The sequence below is a fragment of the Epinephelus fuscoguttatus genome, linkage group LG23 (assembly GCF_011397635.1).
Source record: "Epinephelus fuscoguttatus linkage group LG23, E.fuscoguttatus.final_Chr_v1".
In the NCBI taxonomy this organism is placed as follows: Eukaryota; Metazoa; Chordata; class Actinopteri; order Perciformes; family Serranidae; genus Epinephelus; species Epinephelus fuscoguttatus.
In genome coordinates this window covers 6735468-6763260 of record NC_064774.1, presented here as the reverse complement: position 1 = coordinate 6763260, position 27793 = coordinate 6735468, and the positions used below count along the sequence as shown (strand labels likewise).

At 45.7% G+C, this 27793-nt stretch overlaps 2 protein-coding genes across 4 annotated transcripts; one reads left to right on the top strand and one right to left on the bottom strand.

Annotated features, from left to right (window-relative positions):
• Positions 1 to 369: 369 nt before the first annotated feature.
• On the bottom strand, positions 370 to 16227 carry LOC125884292 (uncharacterized). Its single transcript, XM_049569188.1, has 12 exons — positions 16208 to 16227; positions 15504 to 15531; positions 14821 to 15031; positions 14412 to 14616; positions 14050 to 14291; positions 11618 to 11779; positions 11138 to 11398; positions 6867 to 7109; positions 6529 to 6666; positions 4665 to 4739; positions 1268 to 1315; positions 370 to 699 (listed from the first exon to the last, which is right to left on the bottom strand). Exons 1-12 carry the CDS (start codon positions 16225 to 16227, stop codon positions 629 to 631), a joined length of 1704 nt encoding a protein of 567 aa, XP_049425145.1. The 3' UTR covers positions 370 to 628.
• Positions 8974 to 27793, top strand: LOC125884236 (chromosome partition protein Smc-like). Of its 3 annotated transcripts, XM_049569110.1 has the most exons (6): positions 8974 to 9209; positions 9384 to 9460; positions 9551 to 9759; positions 19691 to 19790; positions 20066 to 20182; positions 24434 to 27793. In XM_049569110.1, the coding sequence occupies exons 4-6, from the start codon at positions 19691 to 19693 to the stop codon at positions 24952 to 24954; spliced, it is 738 nt and encodes a 245-aa protein (XP_049425067.1). In that variant the 5' UTR covers positions 8974 to 9209; positions 9384 to 9460; positions 9551 to 9759; the 3' UTR covers positions 24955 to 27793. The 3 variants fall into 3 exon arrangements, with proteins under 3 accessions (XP_049425067.1, XP_049425068.1, XP_049425069.1); XM_049569111.1 differs by having other exon boundaries at positions 8974 to 9460; XM_049569112.1 differs by lacking the exons at positions 8974 to 9209; positions 9384 to 9460; positions 9551 to 9759 and adding an exon at positions 19076 to 19249.

Here is a 27793-nt window from a genome sequence, read left to right as displayed (position 1 = left end):
GACTGAGTCAGTCTACCTGTGACCGACTCACGGACTCCCTCACAGAATGGACTGCAGACAGTTTGGGTGGTCGAGGACAGGGGGACAACTGTGTCCAACATCCAGCAGCTTCACTACGACACGTCTGACAACATTCAATTGAAGGATCATTTTTAAAACACTTTTAATTAATTCAGATGAATTAATCACAGAGGAGGTCGTTAATTAGATTTTCTTTAATCACTTGACGGCCCTATTAATTATGAATCAACACACATCTTTACCGTCTTTGTGATGTATGAATATAAACAGCCCACCTGATGCACTGACATGTATGAAGTTTAAACACATGAGTGTGCATGGAAACACAACCATTACTCTGCAATCATGAAATATTTCAGTCAGATGATAAGCTCACATGTACAAGTGACTGTGGATGTTTGATTTACTGTCTTTATACAGACGTGCAGAGTCTCTTCTGTCCTTCAGTCAGATGTCTCTTCTCTCACTGACACATAAACAGTGTGTCTGTGCAATGACACATCATTTTAACTTTCATTTAACCTCCAGTGAGTGAAGCCTTCTCTGTAACAGTACGGAGCAAAGACACAGTGTGGACCAGTCCTGCCTCATCGCCTGTGGAGCTCAATCAGTCCTCTGAGAGTGGGCTGGTGCTCACAGACGGAGCTGGTGTCACAGTGGAGCTGGATGCTGCTGGTCCTGTTATGAACACATATTAAATCATGTCAGATGGAAAAACATTTTGGACCTGATCACTGGAATGTATCTTTAAATAGTGTCTAAAAAATAAAGTGTTGTTAACAACAAATCCAGCAAAGGCGGGGCCTTCTGTGGTGGTCACGACAACATGTTTACAGTTGGTAAACAATGGAGGAGTTTTTCAGTGATTTTAGAAACTGGACGTCCCTGTAAGGTGGGCAGCAGGGGCGATGGAGGGGTCCAGCAACAGCGGACTTTCACCCACGAGGCCAGTGTTTGCTTCCTGTATGAATGCAGAGCCAGACCTATTCACGTGTGTTTGTTGCACATTGACATCAACGTAAACATGCAGTGTTGTTTTGTTTATTTATTTTGAAAAAGACTGCATGCATGTAACGCGCTGAAACTGTACATTTCCTGTGAAAACTGAAGTTTATTTTGAAAAGACACGATGACTGTAACCGGCAGGATAAACACCCACATGAAAGTCCACTTACCAGGCGGCGATATGTGATGAGTGTGGAGTGAGAATGTGTCGTTTTATACTGGATTTAATTGGTTGTCTTACCCATGCTCAAAGCGTAGTAAACAGGTGTAGTCGAGGGTTCACCCTGATCTGATGGAGACAGACAGTGTGAGTGACTGAAAGGCAGTAAACACATCAAACATTTATTTCATAGATTAGATATGTTATTCTACAATGCTGCTTCTCCATTGGAGATATATTTAGCTGCTCTCACACCTGGAGTTTGGTTCATTTGGTCGAGATCAGAGGGGAAAAATGAGCCATTGATGAAGAGCAGATGAATTAAATTTTTGGTTTAGCTGTTGACAGAATCACAGGTCTGCTGTCATAACATCCTGTGGTTGGTTCGTTTTCTTTCACACAACAAACGAAACCGCACCAGAGTCCATTCGGAAGCAGACTTGGTCCCACCTTTTTGAGCAGTCTCAGCTTGGTTGTTTGGTCACCAGAGATGGATCAATAGTGTTGTTTCTTAAATAGCGATGATGTGAAGGTGATGAAGGAGACTCCGATGACACCGTCTTGCTTGCATAAAGAAAAGGTTTATTACAAGAAGTACAGCATCTATCAAGCATCTAGAATGCTTGGAGAGGGTTCGAAGCCAATGTGAACTACTCTGAAAAACAGCCCCAAATTACCCCCCTTATATAGACTCGCTGTTTCTGTGAAATGTGAGACAAAGTCAAACAGACAACAGAGAGTCACCCTAGTTGGACTTCACCAAACCTACACCTTGGGCCATAAATATCTTCTTGACCCTGACCATATACAGTACAGGCCAAAAGTTTGGACACACCTTCTCATTCAATGCGTTTTCTTTATTTTCATGACTATTTACATTGTAGATTCTCACTGAAGGCATCAAAACTATGAATGAACACATGTGGAGTTATGTACTTAACAAAAAAAGGTGAAATAACTGAAAACATGTTTTATATTCTAGTTTCTTCAAAATAGCCACCCTTTGCTCTGATTACTGCTTTGCACACTCTTGGCATTCTCTCCATGAGCTTCAAGAGGTAGTCACCTGAAATGGTTTCCACTTCACAGGTGTGTCTTATCAGGGTTAATTAGTGGAATTTCTTGCTTTATCAATGGGGTTGGGACCATCAGTTGTGTTGTGCAGAAGTCAGGTTAATACACAGCCGACAGCCCTATTGGACAACTGTTAAAATTCATATTATGGCAAGAACCAATCAGCTAACTAAAGAAAAACAGTAGCCATCATTACTTTAAGAAATGAAGGTCAGTCAGTCCGGAAAAATTGCAAAAACTTTAAATGTGTCCCCAAGTGAAAGTCTTAAAAACCATCAGCGCTACAGTGAAACTGGCACACATGAGGACCGACCCAGGAAAGGAACCAAGAGTCACCTCTGCTTCTGAGGATAAGTTCATCCAGTCACTGCCAGCCTCAAGAAATCGCATAAGTTAACAGCTCAGATCAGAGAGCAGATGGAATGCCACAGAGTTCTAGCAGCAGACCCATCTCTAGAACAACTGTTAAGAGGAGACTGCGAATCAGGCCTTCATGGTCAAATAGCTGCTAGGAAACCACTGCTAAGGAGAGGCAACAAGCAGAAGAGATTTGTTTGGGCCAAGAAACACAAGGAATGGACATTAGACCAGTGGAAATCTGTGCTTTGGTCTGATGAGTCCAAATTTGAGATCTTTGGTTCCAACCGCCGTGTCTTTGTGAGGCAGAAAAGGTGAGCGGATGGATTCCACATGCCTGGTTCCCACTGTGAAGCATGGAGGAGGAGGTGTGATGGTGTGGGGTGTTTTGCTGGTGACACTGTTGGGGATTTATTCAAAATTGAAGGCACACTGAACCAGCATGGCTACCACAGCATCCTGCAGCGACATGCCATCCCATCTGGTTTGCGTTTAGTTGGACGATCATTTATTTTTCAACAGGACAATGACCCCAAACACACCTCCAGGCTGCGTAAGGGCTATTTGACCAAGAAGGAGAGTGATGGAGTGCTGCGGCAGATGACCTGGCCTCCACAGTCACCGGACCTGAACCCAATCGAGATGGTTTGGGGTGAGCTGGACCGCAGAGTGAAGGCAAAGGGGCCAACAAGTGCTAAACACCTCTGGGAACTCCTTCAAGACTGTTGGAAAACCATTTCAGGTGACTACCTCTTGAAGCTCATGGAGAGAATGCCAAGAGTGTGCAAAGCAGTAATCAGAGCAAAGGGTGGCTATTTTGAAGAAACTAGAATATAAAACATGTTTTCAGTTATTTCACCTTTTTTGTTAAGTACATAACTCCACATGTGTTCATTCATAGTTTTGATGCCTTCAGTGAGAATCTACAATGTAAATAGTCATGAAAATAAAGAAAACGCATTGAATGAGAAGGTGTGTCCAAACTTTTGGCCTGTACTGTATGTTTTTGACCCTGGGCCCCTAACTGGTCATCTGTTCCAAAACTTCAGAGTAAATGATAATACACTACAATAGCTTTCACATCAGCGCAAACAGACCTGAGTTTGTTTTAACCAAACCAAACAAGTTACACGTGAAAGCACCGTTTGTCACTGCTTTGATATGAGGGGTACCCCAGGGCTCAGTACTGGGCCCTCTTTTTTCCCCTGCATATATTTTCCCTGAGACATAACATTCACTGTTTTTTTAATAATCTTTATGCAGATGATACCCAACTTATTATTTGTGTTAAAAACATACTGATGTTGTCCAGAATTTATAGATGGGAATCCTTGTAATAATGTCGGTCACTGTTATTTGTTTTATTGACCTTGTCGTTACAGGTGTCACAATCAAAGAGTGCTTTGGTCACATTTCAGCATGAACACATTTCTCCTGTTGGACTGAGTCAAATGTTTGATTTAACTTTTAAAATTAATATTAATTGTAAGTATTTAGTAGTAAATATTTTCTCAGGCTGACAAAGACTGCTAATACCTTATTCCATAGTTTTACGATGTACACCTGACAGTGTTGTATGTTTGTGTGCAACACATGAAAGGTTGATCAGGGCTTCATGTTGACATTTCTTTAGAGTCTCCAAATGAGAATAAACTGGGGACTGTAAAGTGTGTATTGTCACGTATTCTTCATGGAGGGTGGCTGCTTGACTCTGATGCAGCTTCCCCCCGACTGTCCAACCACAGGAGCTGCTACACAATGAACTGAGAGACCAGTGTACCTGTTTCTGTCTGTAGGTTTCTTCTGTGGTTTTTGTCTGAGATGCTATAAAAGAAATTTAAATGAGTGCCTGAAGCTCCTGAAGCTGACAGGCTGAGATAGTTTCAGATCATGTCAGTTTATTAACTCAGTGTTTGCAGAACTCTCTGCTTGTGCTGCAAACACTAACCTGCAGGGTGATGAACTTCAAATGAAATCATTCAGCAGTGTTATCTGATTAAATGTGTGACAGCTATCAGTCAGTGTTAGTCAGTGTGAAATTAATTACCTTCTGCCTTTCCATGGTTTGTGATGACAGTATATACTGGCTGACATCGATCAGCTGCTCTGGTCTCTGCAGGCACTGAAACATAATGATTAAAAACTATCATTATTATTTTAACAGGAACACCAGTTTATTACTGTTATGTTGGTATCACTGTTTTTGTCTGCCAGTTACTAACAAGAATTGCAGTGTAAACATGACATACTTTGTACTTTACGACTGTGACATGAAACTGAGCATCAGTGTGTTGGTCAGAATTCTTCAACAGCAAAATCTAGATGATCCTTATAAAAATGTTTGGTCATGACATGTTTATGTTTGTTGTCATTTTCATGAGACGTATGTGGAGCACGTTTGGCCTTATGATCCAGTTTGAGCTGAGCTGCACTCAACTGTTGCAGTCAGTTCTGGTATCACCTGGAGGCTGAAAGATTCAACCCAGTCTCACTGCGAAGTTGTTGAAGTTTGGCACCTGTTTGGTCACTTCTGGTGTCAGACACCGACAAAAGAAGCCATCCTTTAAAGTCGATGTGATACACTGTTATCGTTTAACGGTGCCGTTGGGCATCAGAGGAAATGTGACGGGACAACAACAAAAGTTAAGGTGGCAGAAGTCCAGGTAGGGTGGCTGATGGATGGGTCAAACAACCACCGACTTTCACCCAGGAGGCCGGTGTTCACTTCCTGTAAGACTGTAAAGCCAAACCCTGTTCTTTTGTCCTGAACTCAACCACGTGTGTGTGTGTCGGCTAAACGTAACCACGTGTGTGTGTGTGTTGGCTAAACGTAACCAAAGAGACTGTATGCAAACTGAGGTTCTTACCTGCTCGTACAACAGAGAGCACTGGGGAGGAGGGAGGAGAGGGAGGAGAGGGAGGAGGGAGGAGAGGGAGGAGATGGAGGAGAGGGAGGAGATGGAGGAGAATGAGGAGAGGGAGGAGATGGAGGAGATGGAGGAGAGGGAGGAGGATGAGGAGATGGAGGAGATGGAGGAGATGGAGGAGATGGAGGAGAATGAGGAGAGGGAGGAGAGGGAGGAGATGGAGGAGAGGGAGGAGAGGGAGGAGATGGAGGAGATGGAGGAGAGGGAGGAGGATGAGGAGATGGAGGAGATGGAGGAGATGGAAGAGAGGGAGGAGATGGAGGAGAGGGAGGAGAGGGAGGAGATGGAGGAGATGGAGGAGAGGGAGGAGAATGAGGAGATGGAGGAGATGGAGGAGATGGAGGAGATGGAGGAGAAGGAGGAGATGGAGGAGACGGAGGAGACGGAGGAGACGGAGGAGAGGGAGGAGATGGAGGAGAGGGAGGAGAGGGAGGAGATGGAGGAGAGGGAGGAGATGGAGGAGATGGAGGAGAAGGAGGAGATGGAGGAGACGGAGGAGACGGAGGAGATGGAGGAGAGGGAGGAGATGGAGGAGATGGAGGAGAGTGAGGAGCATCTGCCTGAACTGAACACACCAAAACAAAGAAACAGGACAAAAGTCTATCAGGCACAAATAATCAGAGTTTATCAAGCAATAACAAAACACCAGCAGGAGTGCTGCTGTGATTGGTTGGTCCTCGTCACATGACATGTGGTGCACGCTACGTTCCATAAAGTTACAAAGAGTGCGCCTGCTGTGCGTCTACATTGAATCCTTTGAGGGTGCATCATGCAGCATGTGTGCAGCTGCCTTAAAGTCCCAGTGCTGTTACACTGTACATCAGCACTGACTGAATGACCCCTGACCAATCAGATCGCTCGGTCTGAACTAACTGTTGTATTAATGCTCCTTGACTTTGATTTTACAAGTTTCTGAAATCTAACTCATGAAGGGATGTAAAGGTGAGTCTAGTCAGGTGTATTCTGAATCTAAATGATTCACACCTCTGAGCTTCATGTAGAGGAGTCCCAGCATCAACAGCAGCAGCAGCAGGGCCACAAGTAAAAGAGTGACAGTCATCCACAGCAGGGAGGAGACACGAGGGGAGTAACTGACAGGAGGACGAGTCTCTTCTTGGTATGCTGGACAGATAACAACATAAAGCGTGTGCTGTGAGGATGACACATGGAAATACATGCGTGAAGGAACGCAGGATGAGAATGAAGGATAAAAGATACAACTCAACTCTGTAAAGTCTCCTGACAAAACATTTTACACAACATAAAAGAAGTGAGCCTCGACTCAGAGAAGGTTCACACCTGTGGAAACATGAATGTCTCACCTGTGACAGCCAGCCGGCTCTCAGGTGACTCTCCAGCTCCAGAGATGTGACACCTGTAGAGTCCTTCATCAGACTTGGACACACTGCTGATGGTCATCTCTCCTGTGGAGCTGCTCCTGATGAGGCGGCCATCTTTATAGAAATCAGCTGGGAAGTTGGACGCCATCTTGTTTCTGCAGCGCAGAGTGACATCATCTCCCTCCGTCACAGGACGAGCAGGACTCTCCAGGATCACTGAGCCAGCTGATCGACAGGTGACAGGTCACGTGTAACTGATTGATCATATTGCAGGAGAATATGCTTCTGATCTGTAACGTCGACAGGAAGTGACCGCCATGAGACGGCGTATCATCTCTAGTCAACAACTCTCTGTGCTTCTGATCTGTAACGCTGATGTTGAAATATGGAGGAGAAGTTGATCATGTTAGTGCAGAGCTGTCAGAGCGTCACATCTGTCCCACAGGCAGACAGGAAGTAGATCAGCTCTGACCTCATGTTTCCCAGGTGGTTAAAGATGCAGCATGTGCACTATGTGTCCTCCAGACGTTGAACATGTCTTTCATCACAGAGGAGTGTTTTAAGTTGGATCAGTACTAAAGTGAACATTCCTCCAGCTACCGTTTGATTTCCATTTCCTGTATTTTCATTGGAGAGAGATTAATGTCTAAATGAACCCTGTTTGAGCTTTAAGTTTCCTTTCCTCTTTGCTGGGGTCAGAGGGGGTTAAAGGATAACTTCGCTATTTCCCCATGTGTATGTGTGCGTATGATTCATGGGTTCAACTCGTTCTAAAACTGGTTCAGTATTGAGGGAGGTGGATGCAGCCGGCAGCCGCGAAACGAGCTAAAATGGTAATGGGGCAAATGCGTCCCGTATGAGTTTGCTCATTAAAAGTGCTTTTTTCGCCACTGTAGATAGCATACTGTAGCGACCCTGGGGCAGTGGTGAGTGTGAATGAGTGGAGTCAGCTGTCAGTCAGTGTTGGAGCAGAGAGGAGGAGGGCGGCCACGCTGGGTACTGTAAAGGCCCGGACATACTCAGGTGTACTGTAAGCAGAGCGGACTCCACGAGGAATGTCCGCAGTCATTCGGGCTTTCATAGTCGAGCGCACTTCCGCGTTGTAGTTTCCTGTAAAAATGTCCGTGAAAAATCCTCGCGATGTGAAAAATACATGCCGAGCAGTCACTGGCGCGTGGAGCGGAGTCCACGTGGTCGTAAAATCTGAGCTTTGCATGCACAGGGCTTGTGGACGTCTGCTTTGAGTCTGCACGGACCTTCGCAGAGTCTGTTCCGCATACGTTCCGCCTGAGTATGTTTAGTGAGTATGTGTGTATGAAGTGTGTGTGTTACGCTAGAAGAGTCAGAGATTGGGACGGAGTCGTTTACGTGCTACCCCCTGGAGTGTTACCGGAGTTTTTGGAGTGCTCAAATAAACGGGCCTTTTTCCCGAACGCAAGAACAGGATGTCGCGCAACACCCCGTACAGCTTTCATAGGCTGCCTTTGTCGGACGGCGAGATGCTGAAGTTGTGGCTAGTTGTGCTACAAATGGATGCTAACACTCCTGTCCAGACACTGCGCCTTGCAGACCATCGGGTCTGCAGTGCTCACTTCTCCCAAGATGACTACTGCCAGCCGAAGAAGAGAAGACATCCAATCCCGAAACACCTCTTCCTCAAGAAGACGGCTGTCCCACGAGTAGAGAGAGCTACAGACACAGTGGAGCAAAGCTCGTGACGTCACACAGCCCAGAGGTAAGGGAAACGCTTAGTATGCTATTTACAGAGATAACACTGGCGATCTGAACCGGTCAGTGGCGAAAAAAAGCACTTTTAATGAGCAAACTTATACAGGACGCATTTGCCCCCATTACCGCTTTAGCTCGTTTTGCGGCTCTCGGCTGCATCCACCTCCCTCAATACTGAACCAGTTTTAGAACGAGTTGTACCTGTAGTTCCCTGCTACAAATGATACTTTTTTGTTCCTTTAAACATGTGATCAGTTAACAAATATGCAGTATAATTTGTAGTATTGTTTGTCAAGTTACTGCTGTTGTGAAATAAGTTTAATTAATATGGAGAAGTTCATAATCGTACTTTATTTGGGAAGGTACTAAAATGTCCCATGTTCTGAACGGTCTGTGAATGCCTCATGAAGTTTCCTCTGTTTAATTGAATAACCAGGTGTCAATCTCTTATTAGCCAATCCGTGCCTGTCAAAGTTGGACGTCAACTACCTACCGGATTCTGAGAAGGGGGTGGGACTAAAAAAAGAGGAGACGAGGCTCAGGCTAGTAACGGCAGAAAACGAGGAAAGGAATAACGACGCAACGAAGGAGCTAGTTGTAAGCTATTTGAAAGTGTTTAATGTTACTGTTGTAACGGAAACTTAGAACCGGGGGGGTTTTATTGTGTGTTACCTGGTACAACATGTAATAGTGAGCCATGTTCGGAGCTGTTTCAGCCGGAAATTATACTTAATGTCCACAACGCCATTTTCTGTTGTGTGTTAATGCCAGTTAGCCTCGTCCTCGCTAGCTGGGAGAAGGAGGAGACTGTGTGTGTGAGGGAGAATATTTTGCGCCGGGTTTTCTGAGTGAGTATGGACATTTTGTGAACTGGTGACAATATGAACAGTGTATGGGAATGAATAGTGAGTTTATTAGTGTTGTGAATTTCTGCATAGTGTGCCTCAAGCCTACATGCCTGCCGCCTGCCTGCTGCCACGCGTGCTACTGCTGCTGAAGAGGGTGCTTGGGACTCCGCTGCGCCAGAGGACCTGGTGTCGCACATGGACGTGTCTTCAGGACTGCTTTCTCCATCTCATCACCTTTCTTCACTGAACCGACGGTTTGAGGAAACTGCTGCTAACCGTTTCTGAATCTCCAAGGATTAGTGAGTACTGAGAAACACTTTTCATGAGGATTCAAATGAGCTCCAACATGCGCGCCAACGACATGGTACCATAACTGAGTTTTACAAAAACCCGGGTTTTATTATTTTATTTTATTAAAGGACTTAAAGGGTCACCAGGTCATTTTAAAAGGGTGATTGTTTTGTTTTTCTGTCAGTAAACCTTTTATGTTGTTGCAATGTATATTCGCAGTCGAAATGTTTATTCATGTTTGAATGTGGTATTAGTAGGGCTATGGTGTGTTAAAGGTATGCATGGGAGGCTGTAAGCTCACATAGACAGTATAGCTATAAAATCAGCTAACCAGGCCTCTCTGCATCCTAGGCAGGGTTGTATGCTCTAGTTACAGTAGATATATCCCAAATTATTTAGTAGACTCCCTCCAATTCACCTCCCATGCTTAAGGTGTTAAAGGGGTTTGCCGTGACACTTCTGTAGCAAATGAGAGTTGAGTGGGAGGGCTACATACCCATGAATCATACGCACACATACACATGGGGAAATAGAGCCCAGGTTGAAAAATACCACAGTTATCCTTTAAAGCAGCCCCTTCATGTTGCTGGTTCTCCTTTAACCAAGTTAAAATCATCACTGTTTGATTTTAACTTATAATATTTACAGGACAGACAGTTGGCACTGAGCTGAGTCAAAGGAAATCACACTTCTTTTGTTTTGAGTCGATGTTGAGTCTCACCTGTGACAGCCAGCCGGCTCTCAGGTGACTCTCCAGCTCCAGAGATGTGACACCTGTAGAGTCCTTCATCAGACTTGACACACTGCTGATGGTCATGTTTCCTGTGGAGCTGCTCCTGATGAGGCGGCCATCTTTAAAGAAATCAGCTGTGTTTGAGGAGGTCGTCTTGTTCCTGCAGCGCAGAGTGACATCATCTCCCTCCGTCACAGGACTAACAGGACTCTCCAGGATCACTGAGCCGGCTGAACGTCAGGTGACAGGTCAAAAGGTCAAAATGAAAGTAATGTGATTTTTACCTTTTTTACACTAAATGCTAAATAAATATTAAGTATGAAGCACGTTTACTTTCATTGTGTTTAAATAATGAATCAATAATATTCAGACAGCTATGAAGGAGGATTAGGGCCACGTAGAGGAAAAAATCTTCTCGAACATGAAGTCAAAATATTAGGACGTTGTTCTCATAGATCTTTGACTTCAAATCTACAATTGTCTTCCTCAACGTGACCCTCGTCCTCCTGCCCCAGTGATTAGGTTCATATTGACCAACTGTATTTCATGTCTTGTCCCAACATGTGGCAGTGTTCATGTGTGAAACAATAAGTTAAGGATATCTAAAGTACTCATATTTCACAACATCAGTCATTAAGATTTTAAGTAGGTACCGCTCACTACGATGCTGACAGTGCTGCTTTCCTTTCCTCCAGCTTCACACCAGTATTCTCCGCTGTCTGTTGAGAAGGCCGTCGTGATGGTGCAGGGTCCTTTGGTCTCCCAGTTTGTGTTACAGAAGGTTCTGATGTCCTTGATCCTCCTCATCACCCTCCACTGAGTCGAGTCATGAGGAAAGCCCTCGCAGTTTACAAACACTGACTCGTATTCAAAGACCTGCAGTCTGGATGGGATGATGCGAAGAACAGATGCGTCTGAGACAGAGAAGAAGGGAGGGATCAGTAACTGTTCTTTATTTACTATTCTAGTAAAATGACAGAACAACGAGGGAGAGATGTTAAAGACACTGAATGAAAAACTCTTTCTAATCGTTTAAACTAACTGGATCTGACAAATATTGACGAGGTGAACATCTACAGTCTGATATAACGGCACCATGAGAGACCAATAATCACCACTTCATGGTAACTTACCAGCACTGTGAGTACAGCTGTCTTTAACCTGTGCAGGCTGCTGCTGCAGCAGCAGCAGCAGCAGCAGCAGCAGCAGCAGGAGGCGTGTCACTGGAAACACAAACGTTATTTCAGAGACAAAAGCTTTTTCATGTGTGTTTGAAACAAGATGCAGCACACAGACTCAGTACTCACTCAGCGTGATGCAGACAGCTGTGACCTCCATGTTGACTTGCTGCTGACTGCATTACAGTTCACCTACAGTTCAACATGGCTGAGCACTTCCTCTTCCTGTGCAGCTTATTTCTGGTGACTGAGTCTTTGTGTGAGACAGAGCTGAGCTCACCTTCTGTTGGTGTTTGTTTGAAACAGCCAGTGTGTCTCAGATCACCTCCTTCATCCTGTAAGTGCACTAAGGGCCGGATCTACTAAAGGTGTGCGTGTATAAAAACATGTGCAAACTCATTGCACACGCAGAAAAATGTGATGTACTAACAGTGCGCAGTAAGAGTTGCGTCTTTCAAAGGTGCAGAATAGCACGTCTGCATCCAGTCAGTACGTTTGCTGCAGTGAATATGCAATATGGGGCGTTTACACACAACTGTGCGTGTGCTGGAGGAGAACATGTAAATATATTAACTTAGCACACGCAGCGTGATTTATCAAACCTGAAAGCAGTTTTGCAAACAGAAACTGCGTCTGTATTTAACACGTGTCAGAGGCAGGTGCAAACGGTTTGTATGTGTAATTGTGCACACATGGCTGCGGTTATTGTTGCAAGAAGGAGACATGGAAACGATGAAAGAAGATGCAGAGAACACATTTTACACCCTCGTGTGCTGGAGCAGAATGCCATGCCGGAGGAGGATGCCAACCTTGCCCGCCGTGCGCACCTCTCCTCCCTCTGTGGTCCCTGTCTGATGGTCAGAGGCATCTCATCGACTGTGCCCCCACCTGGTTTATCTGCAGACGTTTGATTATACGCCAGTTTTTCTGTTCTTCTTCTTCTGATGCCTTGATATCTTCTTTTCACTTCATCCACTGTTCGCATCGTTTTACTTTTTCACAGGTTTCTTCCCATGTAGTGTTCCTCTGAGACACTCAGCTTTCTTTGCTGTTGATTGGCCTCGTCTACCAACACCTCTAACTCCATAGGGTCGAATTTCACTTTGCGCTTTCTCTCCAAACTCGCCGTGCTGCAAACCATAAAACACGCAAAACCCTCATTTAAATATGGTGTCTCCAACACGTCAGCACCTCTTGACATTGACGCAGTCACTCTTAGTAAATCACCCGTAAACCGCGGTTCAGCCTCACACAAAATTCTAGATTGCGCAGGCAAATCAGTTCACTTAGTAGATCCGGCCCTCAGTGTGTTCACACTGCACAGTACAGGAACATGCAGTGTGCTACTGACACACTGAAAACGGTCCAAAAGTTGAGTGTGGAGTGACGGACACATCTCAGCCTCAACGATCGCCATCTTTGTGACGTAGCAAACAACAAGGAGCCTGTTAGCTCGACATGTTTTTGCACCAAGTACCAAAACTGTTGTTGAATAGAAGTCGTCAATGATGTTTGTGGGTCTGTGATGATTCGGTGCCACCAACCATAATGTGAGTGGTCCTCGTTATAGCTGCACATTTCAATCAGCACTGACGCTGTGGTGCAAGTTTGGTTTATGTGTGGGTGGAGGTAGAGGTCAAATGTTGGTGATAATGATCCACCGTCTGTTTGTGATCCATCTTTTGAGAAGAAGAAGAAGAAGAAGAAGAAGAAGAAGAAGAGGTGAAGGTGAGTGCAAGAAGGCAGTGCACGATTTGAGACAACACCACCCTGCTGAAATGAGTGCACCACACAAGCAGTACACAGTGTTCATAGTGTGAAGTGAACGTACAGGAGTGTGTGATCTGAGACACGCTCCTGCTTCCATGTGAAAGCTGACATCTTGTCTCTGTTAGCATGTTGCTGTGTGGATGACTTTAGCATTTAACTCAAAAACCAAAACACAATCTGACCTGGAGCCTTCCATGCAGCTGAAGACGCAGCATGTGTGCGGCCTCTACGTTTCTGCAGCTCAGCAGTGAGCTCAGGTTTTCACACAGTCACATCACAGATGATAATTACAGAGCTCATGATGTGATGTGACTCCTGTCCTAACTGTGCACTGTGATGACATGAATGGCTTAATACATCCATGGGAGGCTTCAGGTGAGTGTGTCAGCATCTGTTAGACCCTGCAGCTGTGAACTCAGCGTGTCTGCTTCGAGTCAAATGGACGTACTGTAAAATAATCTTTGAAGTAAACCACAGCGAGCAGCGTCTTTAGACGTGAGAACAGGCAGAGCAGAGAACCATGTGGTTCATTTCACTCACACTGACATGTTTACAGGGGCTTATATGAATCTGTTGTCTCTGTCGCCATGGAGACAGACTGAGTGTTAATGTCTCACCTGTGACCGTCAGCCAGCTCTCTGCTGACTCCTCAGTTTGAGACACGTTGCACTTGTAGAGTCCTTCGTTAGATTTAAAAACACTGTGGAGCGTCAGGTTTCCTGTAGTGTTTCTCCTGATGAGGCGGCCATCTTTATAGAAATCAGCTGTGAGGTTGGAGGTCGTCTCCTTTCCACAGCGCAGAGTCACAGCGTCTCCACCATCACAGGGAGGGCAGGGCTCTCCAGGATCACAGGACCAGCTGAGATGGAAACAAACATCATCACAATGTCGTGCACTCTCAGAATGTCACTATCAGACCTGAAACACACCAGTGATGGTGATGTTGACGGCGTTGCTTCTCTTCTCTCCAGCCTCACACCAGTACGCTCCACTGTCTGACGAATAGGCAGGTGTGATGGTGCAGGGTCCGGTCGACATCTCGAAGTGAGAAGCACATATTGTGACACCTGCCTTCATCTTCCTCATCACTCTCCATCCATGCAGCCCATGCAGCCCCTCACAGGTGAGAGCAACGGACTCGTCCTCGTAGTGCTGCTGTGTGTTTGGATCAACACGAGGAAACACTGCGTCCATGGCAGAGACACAAAGGACGAGACACACTCAATGAAAAAGATCTTTGAACATGAAAAACATGTTCAAGTCCAAACAAAGGATTTTAGAACAACGTTAGAACACTGCATGTTGAGACACTGCTGCCACAGAACAGGAAGACATGCCACAGCTGCTGCTTCCCAGCCCGTCTGCCAACACACACACACCGGACTAACGGGCGGCCGGTGGCGTCAAAAGTAACCATGACTTCCCCAGGATAGTAATGGGAATGGCTGCTCTGTTGTTCAGGGTGGTTGCCTGGTTGTTCCTATTTGTGAGGGCGCTTTGGATGGCAGAGTGCCGCACGGTTGCCAGTATGTGATCGTGGTAATACTGGGGGGAGTGGCCACTGTTGTGACAGGTCATGTTGTCTGACAACCTGTTGTCCTGGAAACAAGTGTGCATCACTCAGACAGAAGCATGTGACTATGATCATGCAACATGGCGTCATCAGACCTAGGTCAGGTTTCAGCAACACGTTCCCATCTCAAGTCACACATTGACACTTTCTTGCCGCCCTCATGTCTACATATTATGCACAGGTGTCCTTCTGCACCTGCTACTGACGTTCCGCACGTTCTGGTGTTACAAATGCCGCACTGCCACCAAAAACACGTGGTTAGGTTTCTGCATTCACATGGAAACAGCCACCAGGCTGCAGGGTGAAAGTCCAGGGTTTGTTGGACACGTCCACCCCCCATCAGAGTCAGCTGATCAGAGGCAGAGGAAGGTCATGACCTCCATGACTCGGAGGTGAGTAGGATGACCGTCCCGCAGTTTGGATGATCATATCTTTACAACATGTGTCACTGAGGTTTCTCTCTCTGGATGAATCTCTAAGGACAGAGTCAGTACTCACCTTCTTTCTGGGAGGAGCAAAGGTGAATCTGAGCAACAGTCAGCAGAGACACATTTATCACTAGAGACACAGAAGAAGTGAGTCGACACACAGCAGCAAACACATGATTTGTGTATTTAGGTTCACGTCAGACTGTACTCCATGTTATCACATACTGTAACATGTGAGCAGCAGCTTCATGTCTCGAGCCTGTCTCATGTCCAGGAAGTTAAAACACATTGGTTTGAGTCACAGGAGAGTAAACACCACATGCTTTAACTTTCCATATTCAACCAAACTGCTGTTTGTTCCTTAACTTTAACTGGACTTGTTAAAGTGCTTTCATTTACCTAAACAACCACAAATACATGAGACGGAGACGGAGACGGAGACGTGGGGCAGCTCATGCAGCTGAGAGCGTGCTGACAGATAGATGACTCCAGAGCAGAGAAACAAGGGAGGAACTGCGTCTCTTCACTTTGTCTCATGTTGTGAATTTCACAGCGTACAGAACGAGCTGTGTTGATCACAGAGCATTTACAGACGATTGATTTGATTGATTGATTTGAGCTTTGGTAGGGACCATGCTCGCACCCACAGCACTACTTTGTGTGCATACTGTTAGCTGAGCTACAGATCACATGATCCTGATGACTGTGTCTTTAATCAGCTTCCTGAACTGACGCATTTGGCCTACAGATGATTTCATCACGCTCTAATCTCACCTGTAACCCTGATGCATCATCTAGCCTATGTGATGTGAACGTAGTGACGTTGGACTAGTTATCCTGCAGTCACAGACATCAGTTGAATTGTATAAACAAACCAGACGTCTGTGGGCGAGTGAAGCTCGTCAACAGTTATTTCTAACGCTACACACCAAAACTGATTTATTACTAGCTGAAGGCAAGTGTTATGACAACATGACAGCATCTTATCTCTGCCTCAGCAAACGTTACGAGACCTATTAGCTAACAGCTAGCTACAGTAGCTAGTGCTAGCTCTCTGACTAGCTGCACCACCGGCTAGCAACGTGAAAGTTTACGTAGGCATTTAGGACGCAAACTAAACTATTAGCATTGATACAACTCTGCACAGAAAAATAACAGTCGTTATTCCCTATTTTCAATAACTTCAGTCTTACTCGCTGCATAATCAAAATCCTCGCTGTTGCCGATCGATTGTGTTTTGACTCTGAACTGCGGAGCTCTCGTCTCGCGACACTGACAGCCTGTGAGTGACGCCAAGCGAGGGAGGAAAAGCAGGCTGTTGATTGGACAGCTTGCTGAACGCAGCTGTCAACCAGGCAAGATAAGGTTTCGCAAGTTGTGAATGGTAATTCTAAAACGCAGTAGGCTACAGTTTTCACTCAGCATTATTTTGGTAGGGACAATTTGTGTTTCTGTGGCTTTGGTGTGGACTCGTCCTTAGCGTCCATACCTAAAACTACACCTATGACCTCAGAGATAGGGGGAGGAGTCAGACATCTGGAGGGAGCTCGGAGTAGAGCCGCTGCTCCTTCATGTTGAGGTGGTTCAACATCTGATCAGGATCCTCCTGGTCCAGCTGGTAGGAGGCCCTGGGGCAGAGCTAGAACACACTGGAGGGATTATAGATCTCATCTGGCTTGGGGCCGTTTGGTGGCCGTTTTGGTAAGCAACCAGAACCAGGGCGAGAGAGACAGGATCCGGAATTCAATGGATGCACCTTTCCATCAAAATAAAAGCACCATGTTAATAAAAATGCAGTGAAACTTTTTAATTTAAAGAATATAATTTACAAGAAAAGCCCCAAGCCATTAAGTTAACCTTTTTCTTTTATTGTATTTAATTGTATTACAAGTTATTATTTCAGCTGTCTGTTTTATTTAATAGGCACTTGATCCTAGTTTTGTTCATTATACCTGTAGTTTGTAAATGCATTTTTTCAATAAAGTTTGGGGCGGTGGGGGCGGAAGAGAGAGGAAAACTGTGTGATGCTCGCCATGTAGCATGCTCTATCAACCAAGTTTCTTGAAGAACCTCTTCTAAAGCACTGTTGCGCGTCCATGTTTAAATGATTAAAATGCATCGATCGTGGCGACAGTCTTCACTCTTCTTTGTTTTCCAATTCAACTTTCCAACGTGCAGAAACCGGAGACAGAAATCGATGGTGCGCCAGAATGTAAAGTTTTACTTTGGTGAATTTGGTGAATTCTGGATCCGCTCTCTAGACTGGAACCAGAATCCAGACAAAATTCAGAGTGAATGGAAACCAGGCTCTTCGCCGTACGTGAAGAGCCTGGTGACGCGAGGCTAGATGTCATGTGGTCTGGGAACACCTCAGGGTCCTCCAGGAGGAGAAAGAGGGAGGCCTGTAGTACTTTGCTCATCCTGCTGCCTCTGAGACCCGGCCTCGGATGACAGGATGAAAATGGATTGATGTTCATAATGTACATATTTAAACGTAAACAATGACTCAACATTTTCTCTCGTCACCTGAGAGGCCTTCACAGCCTGTTGCTCAGATACCTGAGCCAGACGTAAGGCAGGTGTATCCATGAGACAAAAGAAGACGTTTACAGAAGGAAACCATCGATTTAAACCAACAGCTTTTTCATCCACAGCAGTTTATCTTTCACAACGTAAATGATTCACTTCATACGAACCTCACACACACACACACACACACACACACACACACACACACACACACACACTCTCCTCTGCTGAGCACCCAGCAGTCATTACAGCCTGAATATCCATCTTTTCAGGTGCAGATGTGTCACACAGTGTTTCAGCGCTCAGTCTTCTCTGTGTAATATGAAGGACAACAACATCCTCCACCGTCAATATCCAGATCTTTGTCTTGCGGCGCACAGGAAGATAAAGTTAAAGATAGATTTCTGACAGAGCTGGAGGAGGTACAGAGACACAGAGGAGAGAAAGGCTGAAGACAAAGTGTGGTGGACGTGTTCGGACTCATGAGCTAAAGCTTGTTAGAAGTCAAACACAGAGATGTGGTGAAAGCTGCAGCAGCTCCATAAGCAGCGTCTGAGACGTGTGAACACACAGAACAATGTGGTTTAACTGTGTCACTGCCTTTTAATAAAACAAACTCTGAGCTGAGTGAGTCGAAGCTCTCTGACGACGTCACCTCGTCTCTTTAAAATGCTGCTTTATTGAAAACCAACAATGAGACGTTTTCAGATTGTATCTTCTCTTCAGTGATGAAGCTTCACGATGTTCAGACAACAGAAGAATTTCATTCTGTCTTTGAAACTACACACCTGTTTGACTCTCTTATTAACGACAACGTTCTGTGTTAGTTTTACTCACTGAATCATTGGAGTCAGTGATGTCGAGTTATTACGCTGCAGGCGTCATGTACACACACACACACACACACACACACACACACACACACACACACACACTGTCTGATAACAGTGGTGTAAAGGTTGAGCAGATAAGCAGGTCTGATACAGCAGGTCGGCCTCAAGTTCACATTCATGAATCAAAAGCTTGTCAAAGAGAAACCAGACAGAAACGTCCAGATGTCGCACAGGTGACACAGAGGGAGGAGTCTCACAGTCAGGTAGGACATCACGCAGGTCAGGCCAGGTGCAGGTGGGGGCGGAGCAAAAGGCTGGAGAGCGAAGGCGTTAGCAGAGCAAACACTGTGGCAGTGAAAGTGTGGACATGGTAAATATACTGCAGGGCTGAGTAGAGGAAACGAGGACATGTGGCTGTGACTGAAGCTCACTGCTCTCTGAGGTGGATTCACAGGTACGTGGGATCGAACACACGTCATGAATGATTGTAGTTTTTACATGGAGCATTTTTAAGAAGGATTTTGGGTCATTTTACAACAAAAGCTGCTCTGTTGAACTTCTCTCCGTCACATCTGCTGTGCTCACTCTTCATGTTAACTGTGAGAGAAACGTAATGGTGCATGTTGTTAAATGACACAGGTGAAACTATCAACCTTATCTGGACCGCCATCTTTACTGGCAGGTGGCACTGTGGGTGTTCCTGCAGCTGCCCCTCAGGATCGAACCACTGATACAATCAGAACATGTCATGCAGATGATTGTGTCACTGACAGCATGACTCGTTGTATTAACACCTGCCTGTGTTCACGTTGACTCAGACTAAGTATTAAGACATGAGCTGTTATTGACTGCTGCTTCACATGAGGCTGCTTCTGTTTGTGTGCTGTTGTTTCAGATGGTTTCATCCTGTAAAGATCTTCTTCTTGTGTCGTCGTTGGCTGCTTTCATTTTTCTGGGTCTGTGTCTGGTGCGTACACGTGGAGACGTGATCATCAGTGAGTCTCAGATTAACTTAATCCTATTCTCTCTTCTGTTTTAATCTTTGATGTTGGAAGGAATTAATTCAGATTGTTTTCACCAAATGGTCTTTAATGGTAAAACTCATCATGCCGTCATCTTGTCTCAGTGGAGCAGAACAAAGGTTAAATACAATAAAAATCACAGTGACCTCTCTTAAATATATCTCCAGGGAAACATGCAGGTCTGCTGTAGAAACAGTTTTCAGGTCAGGACAGAAATGATCCTGTTGTCTTGTGTTTTCTTGTATCAGATCATTTCATCATGTTCCCGTCAAGATCTTCTGCTGCGACCGTCAGCACCATCACCATCACCATCACCATGGCAGTGACTGTCTTTGCTACGTGGATTTGGAAATGTCGGGAGATCAGTGAGTCGACTCATCTGTCCCTGTAGGCTGTTGATGTGAGGGGACGCTCTGCTCAGTCGGTGTCCTGTCTGTCTCCAGGACCGTACAGAGACACATGAGACGAGTCTGTATAATATTTGATATGATGCAGCAGAGTGTCCTGCACTGTGTCTCCTCACTGCAACTTAAACATACAACATGTAAAACCTGAATAAAAACTACCGAGACTACTGACACAGCAGGACTGGATCAAATATAATCCTTCACATTATGATTATTATTATTATTATTATTGGGTGAATTCAGTTTGAACATCGTCTACATGTATGTTATTAGAGTTAGCGTGGCACATCCCACACACATGCAACAGGTTCAGTCACAGTAAGGTAAATACTAGTGTTGTAGTCAAGACCGAGACCGAGACATTACCGAGACATTTAGAGGCAGAGACCGAGACATTTAGAGACATTTAGAAGTCAAGACATTTAGAGGTCGAGACCGAGACATTTAGAGACATTTAGAGGTCGAGACCGAGACATTACCGAGACCGAGACATTTAGAGGCCGAGACATTTAGAGACATTTAGAGGTCAAGGCATTTAGAGGTCGAGACCGAGACATTACCGAGACCGAGACATTTAGAGACCCAGACCGAGACATTTAGAGACATTTAGAGGTCAAGACATTTAGAGGTCGAGACCGAGACCGAGACATTTAGAGGCCGAGACCGAGACATTTAGAGACATTTAGAAGTGGAGACATTTAGAGGTCGAGACCGAGACATTACCGAGACCGAGACATTTAGAGGCCGAGACCGAGACATTTAGAGACATTTAGAAGTCGAGACATTTAGAGGTCGAGACCGAGACATTTAGAGACATTTAGAGGTCGAGACCGAGACATTACCGAGACCGAGACATTTAGAGGCCGAGACATTTAGAGACATTTAGAGGTCAAGACATTTAGAGGTCGAGACCGAGACATTACCGAGACCGAGACATTTAGAGACCGAGACCGAGACATTTAGAGACATTTAGAGGTCGAGACATTTAGAGGTCGAGACCGAGACATTTAGAGACATTTAGAGGTCAAGACATTTAGAGGTCGAGACCGAGACCGAGACATTTAGAGGCCGAGACCGAGACATTTAGAGACATTTAGAAGTGGAGACATTTAGAGGTCGAGACCGAGACATTTAGAGACATTTAGAGGTCGAGACCGAGACAAGACCGAGACATTTAGAGACAGAGACATTTCAGAGATCATATATATCAAAGGAAAATCATAAGAAAACATGAAAATGTGAGTTTTTATTATTTAAATCAATAAAACAACAAAAACAATACCTGCTCTGTTGTTGCAGAGCACAATGAAACAACTCTCAGCAAACTTGTTGATTCACTTTGTGACAAAGTTCACCATATCAAACCTGACCTGACCTGACGAGTCACAATAACCCTTTCATTTCACAGAGAGGGAACGAAAAACAGTAAAGAACAAGAAATTAACCTTTGTATTGTCCTCCGGGGTCCCCATCTGTTCTGACTCTTCCTTCTCTCCTTCCTTCCTCCTTCTCTCCTTCCTTCCTCCCTCCCTCCTTCCCTTTTTCTTTCCTCCCTTCCGTCCTTCCTTCTTTCCTTCCTTCCTCCCTTTCTCTTTTTTCCTTCCTTCTTCTCCTCCCTCCCTGTCTTTCTTCCCTTCCTTTCTCCTGTCCTTCCTCCCTTCCTTCCTTTCTTCCTCCATCCCTCCCTCCCTCCTTCCTTCCTCTTTTCCTTCCTCCCTCCCTCCTTCTCTCTTTCTTTCCTCCCTCCTTCCCTTCCTTCCTTCCTCCATCCCTCCCTCCTCCCTTCCTTCTGTCCTTCCTTCCTCCCTCCCTCCTTCTCTCTTTCTTTCCTCCCTCCTCCCTCCCTGTCTTTCCTCCCTTCCTTCCTCCTTCCCTTCCTCCATCCCTCCCTCCCTCCTTCCTTCCTGTTTTCCTTCCTCCCTCCTCCTGTCTTTCTTTCCTCCCTTCCGTCCTTCCTCCTTTCCTTCCTCCATCCCTCCCTCCCTCCTTCCTTCCTGTTTTCCTTCCTCCCTCCCTCCTCCTGTCTTTCTTTCCTCCCTTCCGTCCTTCCTCCTTTCCTTCCTTCCTCTCTTTCTCTTTTCCTTCCTTCTTCTCCTCCCTCCGTCTTTCCTCCCTACCTTCCTTCCTCCTTCCCTTCCTCCATCCCTCCCTCCCTCCTTCCTTCCTGTTTTCCGTCCTCCCTCCGTCCTTCTCTCTTTCTTTCCTCCATCCTCCTTCCCTTCCTTCCTTCCTTCCTTCCTTCCTTCCTTCCTGTTTTCCTTCCTCCCTCCCTCCTCCTGTCTTTCTTTCCTCCCTTCCGTCCTTCCTCCTTTCCTTCCTTCCTCTCTTTCTCTTTTCCTTCCTTCTTCTCCTCCCTCCCTGTCTTTCCTCCCTCCCTCCTTCCTTCCTGTTTTCCTTCCTCCCTTCCTCCTTCTCTCTTTCTTTCCCCCCTCCTTCCTTCCTTCCTTCTTTCCTTCCTTCCTCCCTCTCTCTCTTTTCCTTCCTGATGGTGCTTCCTCTCGAGGTGACGAGGAAGAGTCTGACGTCGTCCCAGTGGTTTCAGAGAGCTGCAGAATTTGCACACTGCCGAGTGTTTTCGCTGAGTGTTACAAATGAACTCTTTGTGTTGTGTGAAACCAAACTTAATAATTGTTGGCAGACATCTTTCAGGACGAGGAGTTCACGCAGCATCTCCTCCTGCCGTCTCCATCCTCTGTGTGCAGGAGGCGTGTCAGTCCCTCACACTGACAGCGGGCAGGCAGCAGCTGCAGCCGGGAAATCTTTATGCTGCCAATGATTTGAAGTTATCAGCTGTTTCTGAGATGGTCTTTTTCACTCTTATCAGTAAAGCACGGACAAAAAGCATCAGTGGTGGTCTCGACCCGTCTCGTTCAAAAAACCTGAGTCCGCCCAGTCCGAGACCGAGACAAGACCGAGTTAAAATGCCCTTGATTCCGAGACGAGACCAAGACCCTCAAAAAAGGCCGATCTCGAGTACAACAACACTAGTAAATACACCCCAGAAGCTGCATCACATTCAAAATAGAAATCTTTATTTATTACAAAAATAATTCCACGAGTAAAATCAGTTTCCAGTTCATCAGCTGAGTGCAAGACGAGTTTATAATCTTCGCTTTTGGTGATCAAAATAGTCGAGGAGTGCAAAACCAACAAAGACACAAAAGAAAACACCAAGTCAGCAGCAAACAGCACAATTAACCCCGTCTGACAGTTCATGCAACAAAACAAAAGCTATAAATCAGACAGTGAATAAACCCGGCAGCCTCCTGTCTGAACCCGTCTGAACCTGCTCAGGAAGCTCGGCAACACAACATGATGCACAGCCTGCAACATAATGTAACCAGACATATTTTATTTAAATACAAAAACATGATGAGGGGACTGGGAACCAACAGTGGCCCCCAGCAGGTGCCCTTTACCACCCTGATCAGCAGATCCAGGCTGCACCAGCTCTCCCACTGCGTCACATCCACTTGCCACGTTAGTTTCCCCTCACACTCTGCCGGAGCCTCTTTGCTGAACCTTCTTGTTTGTTGGCTCAACGTTTACCTGGCTGTTAAACCCACAGAGTTTATAATAACATGACCTGCAGCAGGTTTGTGGATCAAATCCAAATTAAAGTCTGGCTCAGAGTTTATCCACAGAAGCTCCCTGAGGTTTGACATTCTCTGCTGGGTCAGAGGTCACAGTGTCTTCTCACACACCTTCAGACTGAAGTGAAAACTGTTGGTTCTGTTCTGTTCCAGTAAAGACTGGATCATGTTTAGGAACCTGAAACACACAGTCGAGTCCCCAGCTTTAACTCACCTGACACGTCCCCTCTGTACAAGTCTGTGACATCACACAAGTCACGTGACCAACAGGAAGTAGCAGCATTTGAGTTTCCTGAAGGCCAGGGGAGGACAGAAAGTCAGTTCCCTGTCTGAATGTGATCTCTCAGCTATTATGTTGCAGACACAGAGCTGAAGAAAAGCTTAGTTACAACATGCAGACGGTTTCACAGATTGAGCGTCAGAGTGTCCCTGAAACATCTGCAGACACTTTGGACTGACAGGGATTAACCCTCAGTTCAGATACAGTGACGCAGAGAATAGTGTTTGTGTTAATGACAGAAGCTCAGCAGGCTGCTGAAGATGTAAAACCTTTGCTGAATTAGAGCACATGTTTGTTTTTAATCTGACGTTCTCTCTCGTTGTTCCTCTGGAGAAGAAAAGAAAATGAGAGCTCTGGATGAAAACAAGGCAGCCCTCGAGCAAAGACTCGTCATGTCAGAGAGGAGCCTTCAGGATGTGGTCCAGAGCATTGCTAACGTCATGGACTTTGGGTTCTCCAGCATCATGAGGATACTGGAGAACCAGAGGGAGCAGTTCAGACTGGATCTGGAAGACGTGCAGACGGAGATGGAGAAGATCAGGGAGAAGCTTCAGGTCCTGGAGAGGAACATAGCAGAGTGTGAAGAAAGACAGGAAATCCGCAGCACTGAGGAATATTTGAGAGACAAGCAGAGGCTGTTAAGAGTCCAGTGGCAGCTGGAGAGGAGGAAGGAAGAGCTGGAGCAGCTGCAGCTGAACACAGAGAGGGTGCTGCAGAGTAGAGAGGCAGAAGGTCTGAAGCTGCTGACAGAGAGAACAATGACATTAAAGACTGACATGAAGCAGCTACATGAACGACTGCAGCAGGTAGAGACAGAGAGGGAAGAGCTGCAGCGCTCCTGGTGTCTCATCTCATAAAGTTCACTGTGGTCACGTGTGGTGGGTTCAGGGTGTGTTCACACCTGCACAAACCAACCGAACAGGACAGGACAGGTGTGAACGCACCCTTAAAGTGCACCAGAAAGTGGCCCAACAGAAAGAGGCCTCAGTCCTCTTCTATATAATGCATACTGACATAGTTTGGTTTCACTCTGACAAACTGCTCCTCGTGCTGCGTCCTTGTCAGCGTTACAGATCAACATGGTTTTGTCTGTTTGTTAAAGCGTCCCAGGTCAACATCATGTGATCTAGACGGCTGAACTCAAAGGCAAAGAGCAAAGTGAACCTGGAGCACTTTGTGTTCACAGTGCACAGTTAGTGAACCTCATGGTGGACTTGAAGTGAACCGAACTCAAGAGGGGTCTGAGATCTCTCAGAGCGTTCACATATGTGCAAAAAATGTTGAGTCACCGCTCTGAGTCTGTTCAGACGGCTGAAAAGGACCAAATGTGATTATTAATTATTAAGTGATTATCTGAAAGATTGAATATTAATTAGCAACAATCAAAGCTGAGAGTTTGATAATGAAAAACTGCTGACTGTGTGCTCTCTGCTGATGAACCACTCTTTATTATCTGACTCCACCAGGTGGCGCTCTTGGTTGAAGGACTGACAGTGACGTGTGCTTTCAGTCCTTTGTTGATCAGACGGCGCCATCCAGTGGCTTCATTTGGCCATCACATGTGCTAACAGTCCACCAACTGTCACCTGATCTTGGTTCAAATATTGCTTCATCCTGATTGGTGCTCACAAGTACCTGACATCACCTTTTTCAAACTGAGCCCCGCCCACTTTACACCAGTGACAGGAGCACAGTTTGGCCTCAGGTTTCAGCACTGAGTCATGAATGTGATCATCATTACATTCATGTGACTAAAACATCATGTTAAAGTCTCATCTTTTAAACTGTTCTTCACACATTGATTTCATGTTGTTGTGTCAGTTTTGTGCTGTGTGGTGTTTTATACCATGTGAATTTATTGATCTTCACCGTCCCTTCTTGAACTACACTCAGCTAACAGAGGAAACAGAATGTGTTGATGATAAATAATAATCACCAACACTGCTGTGATTCTGGCAGAAAAAGTTCATTTCAGACTCAAACACTGACGGTCAGAAAGTACTGTATTATTTTCATCATCACTTTCTGTTCTCTGTCAACACTCTTGTGTCCCCGGTCGTCCCCTCCACGGTCACGTGACTGACACATGTAACACCTGGTTCACTTTGTCAGACAGACACTGTTCGGCTCAGGCAACAACACCACTTGGTTAGGTTAGAAAAAACAAACATGTTTGGGATTAAAGTCAGTTGAATACGTGATGCAGGTGTGTCACATAACTGACATAAATATGTGACATAACATCACAGCAGCAGTGGGCGCCGGGGTGACAGTCTGTCTCATCACTGATTCTGTCCAAGAGTGCATCACTACGCCATGACAGGTCACTTTAAGGCCCATTTATGCTCAACGTTAAATACGGATCCAGATACAGACGGAGCCTTCTGTCCGTGCTCTGCGTTCATTTCGTCCGTATTTCTGCACGTTTCCATAAAGCTTATGGATACGGGCCAAACAGCGCAGTACCACCGGGAACCGTGGGGGCAGTGTTGCTGTCACTACCTGATACGTAGCTCTAGTGAGACACGAAGAAGAAATAACAATGGCTCGAAACTTGCTGCCAAAGCTTGCTGGCTGATAGTGATGGCCAAATGAAGCCTCATGAACCACTTTATCTATTTTCCGACTCCACCAGATGGCGCTCTTGGTTTAAAGCTAAAGGCTGAAGGACTGACAGTGAAGTGTGCTTTCAAACCTGTGTTGAACAGACAGCGCCATCCAGTGGCTTCAGAGAATAAAGACAGTGGTTCATGAGGCTTCATTTGGCCATCACTACTGGCTGATTTCTGTAGCTAGAAGCGCAGGGTGACAGCTAGTCGCTCTGCCTCATGCTGGATGGGGGGGCCACCCGGCGAAGCAAGTTATCGAATGCCCCGGTGGACATCCCAAAGTTCTGGAAATGACGCTCGTCGTCAGTTTCTCTCATCGGCAGCACTAGAGAAAAGAATTCTCCGTCCTCCAGTCGCGATGTATTTAACGGCCTCACCAACCACCGCCTCCTACAACGCTGCCTCTGTTTTTGTCTTTTATGCAAGAGGTACATCATCAATATCTCCTCCACAGTCGCCATGTTTGTTTTTGAGTTTGTTGTTGTCATAATCGTTTGACTCTGGGCTGCCCCCTGGTGGATATATTGGTTAACATCCATGCCAACGTAAACGACGCATGGAAGTGTGTGGGCAGTGACGGTGACATCGTTTGAAACGGACGTATACATTTTCATACGTAAAGGGAGCATAAATGGGCCTTTAGGCGTCGCTGTCTGATGCTGACATCACTGTGAAGGCGGTGGTGTTTGACGACGTGAACAGGCTGATGTGAGACGTATTGTTGGAGCAGATCTGTGCACACAGAGTACATGTGCTCTGATCAAGGTCTGGACTCACTGATGCTTCCAGCACCGTGGTTATTCTTCTCCGGGTCGAGCAGTGGTTGTCCTCAACTTCTTAGACTTACACTGTCATGGTTGTATTTTTGATTCTGACTTTTTTTGAGCTGTAATTTTGATTTATTGTTCTGTTTCTCTGCATGTTTGGTGTCTGATTGTTGTCACTTGTGCAGCAGCAGCAGCTCAGCACCGAGGCTCATGTGACTATCATGTGACTATCATGTGATTAAAAGTTTCCACAGGTAAAAGTAGTTTAAAGTCTCTTGTGTTACAAACTCTACGTATTAACGTATTGAGATCTTTGATGC